The sequence below is a fragment of the Vicugna pacos genome, chromosome 15 (genome assembly GCF_048564905.1).
Source record: "Vicugna pacos chromosome 15, VicPac4, whole genome shotgun sequence".
Classification (NCBI taxonomy): domain Eukaryota; kingdom Metazoa; phylum Chordata; class Mammalia; order Artiodactyla; family Camelidae; genus Vicugna; species Vicugna pacos.
This window is the reverse complement of record NC_133001.1, coordinates 26,551,561-26,558,901: the sequence shown is the minus strand read 5'-3', so window position 1 is coordinate 26,558,901 and position 7,341 is coordinate 26,551,561. Positions and strand designations below refer to the sequence as shown.

General features: G+C 34.1%; 1 protein-coding gene across 1 annotated transcript in view; it reads right to left on the bottom strand.

Moving 5' to 3' along the window:
• FBXO11 (F-box protein 11) overlaps window positions 1–7,341 on the bottom strand; it is a 78,991-nt gene that overhangs the window by 1,366 nt on the left and 70,284 nt on the right. Inside the window, exons 14-22 of the mRNA XM_072937769.1 lie at window positions 6,462–6,556; window positions 5,719–5,841; window positions 5,547–5,632; window positions 4,733–4,809; window positions 4,499–4,642; window positions 1,969–2,079; window positions 1,140–1,247; window positions 729–837; window positions 36–134 (exon numbers count right to left, since the gene is read on the bottom strand). Coding sequence (XP_072793870.1) covers window positions 36–134; window positions 729–837; window positions 1,140–1,247; window positions 1,969–2,079; window positions 4,499–4,642; window positions 4,733–4,809; window positions 5,547–5,632; window positions 5,719–5,841; window positions 6,462–6,556 — 952 coding nt within the window. The remainder of the gene's footprint in view (window positions 1–35; window positions 135–728; window positions 838–1,139; window positions 1,248–1,968; window positions 2,080–4,498; window positions 4,643–4,732; window positions 4,810–5,546; window positions 5,633–5,718; window positions 5,842–6,461; window positions 6,557–7,341) is intronic.

The window sequence follows — 7,341 nt, the reverse complement described above, 5'->3', positions numbered from 1 at the left end:
GGGTAATACAGCAAGCAAGTGTGCTACATACATACCTATCATGTCTAATAAATTCTACATCATGTCCCTGATGGCACTTCTTAATGCAGTTCACACATATGGCATTTCGATCTGTGGTGTTACAAGTGTGACATCTAAAAAAGCAAAAGCTTACATTACTTTCCTCAAACATGCTACTTACTAAATATTACAGTTTGTTTATATATTACCCTATGACCTTTGGCTTACAAGGAAAGGACCAAAACCCAAATTTTTGTGGTTCTACTCCAGATTAATTCTGAAAAGGTACTTTAATGGAATATGCAAATTTTCTATTTTTGTCTTCCAAGGAAAACAAGCACCTGTCGAGTCTTCACTGAATCAATATGGGGGAGAGGGGAGTCAAAACCCACTCACGGTGACTGGGATAAATGAACACTTTAATAATAGCTTTACTTTGAAGCTCTTAGAACAATATAAATGTTCCACATTTTCAGCAATGTAAGTAGCTACTACAGTATTACACTGTCTCGTATTTCGTGGTCCCAAACAGCATCCTCAAAAGTAGACTGGTAACAGTACTCAAAGTGGGCAATTAATAAAATTTTCATTTATTTTCACTTTCCACTAGCAAATACCCAATTTACTGTCTTAGCTCATTCATTTAAAGGAATCTAAAAATGAGGTCTTGTCAGTTTAGAAATCACCATCTCCCCCTTTTCAAGACTCAAATAATTTAGAAATAATACCTGTAGAAATCATGCATGGGATAGCTGGTGTAACTTGATATTTTATATAAACACTGGCCTCTACTAACAGCCTTTTCTATGGCATCTTGATTGTTCATTATTTTGTTATCTGTAACAAGAAAAGTAAAATTCTAAGTGTAAAGACAAAATACCAAACAGAGTGATTATTCTAACAGAAGAGTTACTTTTTAAGAGCTTTTAAAAAGGCTAACCAATGAAGCTTAGAATAAAGATAGGTTTTTCCCTTGTGCAAGATACTCCCAACTATTCAGAAGAAGTGGAAACTCTTTCAAAACAGTTCTCGAGTTGTTGGCTGTTACTGAGTGACAGAATTCAGTTAGTAACAATGGCTTCTGATTATCATCTTTTCATGGCATAGTGTGTTTATAGGCAGAACAGACTCCAACGTACCTTTCATTGTCACATTAACACCAGATGCTAAAAATAAGCCTCCAAACCGGTTGTTAAAAATCTGATTGCCTTCTAGTGTTGCAGTTGCATGATTTGTAATTTCAATACCTGAAGCAAAATTTACAAACAGCAAATGCATCACTTTATAGTTTCTTAAAAGAAACCTGAAATACAACAAATGTAGTAAACTAGTTCTTTTATATAAGAAATATATTAACTAACATTGAAAGAATAAAATGCAAATGTTTATTTGAATCATTTACAGTAACATTAACTTCCACCGTTGATAATCCATTATTCTTGCTAAAGGAAGGAATGATACAGTTCACAATTTACTTTTAATTTAGTACTGACATTATTTTAAGATTTCTTTGCGAACCAAATAGAAGACGGCTCAGAAAAATGTTTAGATAGGAGCTAGATGATTATCTGGAATAATTAAAAGTAGTCGTCTTCACTGGCAAAAAGTTGAAATATGCACAATACTGGGATTTCACTTACCAAGATCTTAAAAAAAAAAAAATTCTCTGAGACCAGAGGTCTTAGGTTTATCTGAATTTATTCCTAGTGGCAGTACTAGCCTGTATTTATTCTATCCAACTAAGGATGAGAATTAGTACTGATCTGCAAGAACAATGTAAGTTTAGCTTAGAGTGGAAGAATCCAGAACTTGGATTAGGTGTTTTCTTAAGTGACTGTTAACAGGCATTCAACCACTTTTGCAGCACATTTTGTACACCTTTAGCCATTAAGCAAAAGAACTAACACCAAGAGTCAAACAACTTAATGTACAGAAAACAGGCTACAGGTAGCAAAATAAAATACACACCTGCAGCAAATCCATCGAATATTCTGTTTTTCCTCAAGACTGGATGACTATTAGTGCTGATGAGAACACCTGCTTGAGCATTCCTGAAAATATCATTTTCTTCAAGGAGACCTATAAAATAAAATATTTCCCCAGATTAAGGCTAATGCACAGAACATTTTTAAAGTCTTTTTGGTGGTATTTAGATTTTCTTTTAGTTTCTTATTAACTGCATTGTAAAATTCACAGGATTAATTTCTCAAATGAAAAGAAAGTTTATTAGTAATTCACAAATACTTAAAGTAGGATTTAACCAGAAGTTGCTAAAAATGGCAGGTAACCATTCTAACCAATAAAGTAGAAGTTCCATGGTTGCACAGACCATGTCTAGTTTACTCACCATTGCATTCCCTGGCCCAAAGTTGATTCTCACTGAACACTGGTGAATTAATTCCTTGGAAATATTTTTAGGACCATTAAAGCTCTCCATGTTTTAAGTTCAAGCCCTGATTATTTCTGGCTATTGCCAGCATTTACTGATCAATTTCCTTAACTCCAGTCCCTATTCTGCTGCTGTTATTTTCCCCAGTTTCCTACAACTCTGTAATATCCCTTATCTGGATGTGTGGAAAGTACTTTCAGAATAAAGTTTAAAATTGCTATTTACAGCCTTTCAAAATACTCCCCCACTCTACTCCTTTGTCTCACTACATTATCTATGCTCTGAATATGCTACACATTTTTATCCCTGATGCCTTTGGTTTATATTATTTCTTCTTTGCATAAGTCCTGCACACTTTCTTCTTAATGTCACTGCCTCTGGGAGGTTTTCAGTTTCCCTCCATCAAATTAATTATTAATTTTCTCTTAAGAGTGGGTTAAGGAATCAAACTTAAGGCCTTCAAATACTGACTCCACCACTTAGAAACTCTGGGCAAATTACTTACCTTCTCTTTGTATCAGTTTCTTTATCTGTAAAATGGGCATTATAGCAGCTACCACACAGGGTTATTATGAAGATTAGATGAGTTAATACACATAAAAGTACACAGTGCTAAATAAGTATTAGCTAATATTACTCCTATAAAACCTACTTATGTACAGTGAATTACAATTAGTTGTGTACTAGTGTTTCTCTGCTACCTGAAGACATGAAACATTTTTATTTCTGTAGACATTTGACCCATCTGTAGTATTTCACAGTACTGACCTCTAAATTCCTTTTCCCCTAGAAAAAGACTATTCCAAGTCCCTGTCTCTAATCTTGCATATGTCCATTATAACCTCAAGTTCTATTGCTAACATCTGTCTAAACTGTACTGCATATATACGAAACCTTTTCATTATACTGCATATACAAACAGCCTCTTATGATTTGGGTCTTGTCCCCTTTCTGGCCTCAACTTTCTGTCCTCTTCCTTTATACTAAATCACTTCCAGTTTCTGTTTCCTTGAGATCTTTTGCTTACAATGTGCTACTCCATTAGACTGTAAACTTTCTGGATGTTTATATTTTATTCACCAGCTTATCTTTACCATCTGTATCATAGTGGTTGGTCAGAAGTGTTCAAATTAGTAAGTACGTACAAATGAAAGAGTGAAATCACTATACTTTCTACATCTGGAATGGCCTATGACCCCTGCTACTCCAATTTACCAGTAAATACTCATTTTTCAAGACAGTTCAAGAGTGATCTTACTCCATGAACCTTTCCCAACATCTTATAAATAAAGCCATTCTGTACTGTATTTCTTCATTATATCTTATAAAGAATCCTATCAGAGACATGTCACTCAATTTTAGATTAGAAACTCCTTGAGAGTCTATGTCATTAATGGAATCATTACTGCCTGGTGGCAACAGTAAATTTTGTTGATTAAATCTTGGTATGTTAGAGTGACAACTAGCTAATCTATATAAGATATGTACAATGTTGGATTACTGATATTTCAGGAATGGTGATAATATGCATTTGACATTCTCTCCCAGTCTCTCTCGATGAATAATATGCATTTGCAAGGAGCAGGGACTATGAAGTTTTGCCTCAATGCAAAGTTATCTGACCTTTATGGATACCAAACAGCACATTCTGGCTTCATTAATTCCATTCTCCACTCTCCAAAATACACAGTTGTAAACAGGTACAAAGCAATGCCTGTTTACTCTGGCCTTTTTTATATATTTAAAGACCAATTAATTTTTCACACCTAGCTTTATATCTTGACTTTGAAGTTTATTATAATCATGTCAGTTTTCTGAATTAATAAAAGGTCTAGAGAGAGAGTGCAAACAAATTCTGCTACCTTAAAAAAAGCCTACTAACAAGTGGCACACTCAAGGTGGCTACAAAAGGAAAAGTAAAATTCCATAAACATCTGTCTCCTTGAATTCTAGGCACTAATCTCCTAAACCATCTCAAGATTTGATAACGAAAAAGGCTGAGATTCTCTCATTTATAACTTCCATTAATTGGCAATGTCACTGATCATTAAAGATACGGAAGGATAATGGAAAACTGAGGTTTTTTTACTAATGCAAAATTAACAATACCTCGACCCCCATTAAATATACAGATGCCACCATCTCGTCCATCATGGATTTTATTTCTTCTTAGTGTAGGATTACTATCTGTCTTAATCCAGACTCCAGCCATTGCATTGTCAAATATTTCATTGTCTTCTATACAGCCTAGACCTGTAAATGCAAAAATTTAGGTTATGTTATTTAGAAAGTATATTTCTAAATACTACTAGCACTAAGAAAAAAATGAAAGATTAAACATACCAGAATTATAAACTAGAATTCCACCATTCTGTCCTCCCCAGATTTTATTGCGTCTAATTTTGGGGTTGCTTCCAGTCCTATAGGTAAAATAGAAAATAATGCCACTTCAGTTGCTTCTACACCCATATCCCATGTTAGGTAATAGTGGAAAAATCCACATTAATCACAGTAAGAATTAACTATATAAGAGCACTTCAAGATGCTCTGAGAAGTCTGTCAATAAAGAAATTCGTTTAATTTTGCTTAATTCTATTTCCCCCAGAACATACTTAGCTATAGATTATATTATTACTACAGAGTCTACTAATATGTAAAGTAAATTGAGGGGGTTAGGTAAAATAACTCATTATATTATATACTCCCCTCATTTAAAATAAAAGGTTGAATCAGGAGCTACTACAGTTCCAAAAACTGTTAAAATACAGGAAAAAAGGGTGTAAAAACTGTTAATTTTGCAGAAATAGCATAAAGAAGCATAAAAACAGCTCCCATTTAATAAGCCAGGTATAGCTCACAAATATTTTTATACAGCCTTCCACTGTCCAAGTATGATGGCATACACTGACAGCTGTTATGCCTGTCATTGTGGATGACAGAAAAATGGAAATGAGCTCTTACGGCATATGTGCCACTGGCTGCTGTCCTCAGTCTAAGAAAAGTTATATTCTGATAATTTAAGCCAAGAATGTGACAGAGTGTGAATATATATACAAAAGGAAGAATAAAGATTGAGCATTAAATAACCAGGAAATTTTTTCCATTTACCCCACATACTCACAACCCCTCAAAGAAAGCCAAACATGAAAACATTTACCTTATCTGAACCCCTGAATACATATGATTATAGATATCATTGTCCTCTAGCACTCCATGTCCATTGTCATAAAAATAAACACCAACCTAAAATTAAAAAAAATTTTTTTCAAATTAAAAAAACTGTAAAACAATGTATTTCCCATACAAGTATGAGTCCAACATAATCTTACCTGCTTGCCACTGTGTATCCTGTTTCTTCTCAGAACTGGAGTGCTGCCAGTTGTCACCCAGACCCCAGCCAGAGTATTACTATAAACTTCATTCTCTTCTATTACGCCTTGTCCTTTCTCATGCTAAATAAAAGTTACACTGATTACAATATGTATCTGGTATAAGCCAAGTAGTTTATAGTGTGTTTCCCCCTTTTAAGACAGTTATAACAAAAACCCCTCAATTTTCATTTTTTTATCTGGATAAGGAGGTAATGATAACATTCTTTATGTGGTTTTGTACTTTTAAATCTGTTATACTTAAGGGTAGTTAACATTCAATTTTCTTTAACAAAAAACCTTACTTCATTCTAAGACATATAACTGAAAGATCTCATTTAGTAAGTTAATAGTTATTTCAACTTATCACTGGTGAAATCACTTCAAAATGAGGTTCAAGTTACTAAAATTTTTATTTTTAGAAGATTTAAGACATGAACATTTCTAGAACTATGACTAAAAATTAGAGTCACATTTGGCATTGACTGCACAAGGACCTTTCTGAAATTTCCTACATTTTCTTACTTGTGTAACAGTTTCAGATACCATGGTGACAGAAGACACAGGACTAATACATAGGTTTTTAAATTTTGTAAGATGCTTACGAATATGGTCTATCTAAAGGCAGACATAATTCTGCCCTCTCCCAGTTTTCTCCCCTGATTTTGATGCATGAGATTCTAGAACTGTATTCATTAACTTACCACATAAATCCCACCATGCTGGCCATCATGAATTTTGTTATGTCGAACAATTGGACAACTGTTTGTCCTAATCTGAATTCCTGCTAATGCATTGCCTATTTAAAAATAAAAGTTATAACATCAACATACAGAGCCTAACTGAACCATAGTAAGAGTACAATTCTGTGAAGTACATCATATTCAGAAAGATACTTATGGTTCATGAGCATTACAAGACAAAACTAAGGGAACCAGGAGTGTAAAAAGACGCAGAAGGATTGTAGGCAGTATAGGCACAGCGGTTACGAGCAGAGACTCTGGAGCCGGGCTGTCAAGTTCTGAATCCCAGGAATTCTACTTACTTTCTGTGTGACTTTGAGTAAGTTACTTAACCTCTTTGTACCTTTGTTTCCTGATCAGTAAGTGGGGATATTTAATAGTGTCTACTTCACAGCGTTGCTACAAACATTATATGACTTAACTCAGGTAAGGTGCTCAGAACCGTGCCTGGCACTAAGCTTTAAATATTATCCAGGTAAGTGTTAGCAAAAGAGGAAGCGTGGGGACATATCAGTCTAGCACACAGACACCTGATAATTGTTTGCTTGATTAATACCTCAAAAGTTTTAATGAGGAATAATTATTTTCCCTTTCTAGTTAGTACTAAAGTATATTAAACTACCACAGAAATAATTTATTAATTGGTAAACAATGGAGTGAATCTAAGGGAACTGTTGATATTTCCTGAGACTGAGGTCTTAGTTTTATTTTCATCTCTGGTATGTACCATGGTGCCTAGTACATAGTAGGTACTCAGTAAATGTTTGTTATGTGAATAAGTATCACAGAATAATCTTTATTGAGAATTTAAAGAAACTAGATCAATTCCTCCTACTCGGAT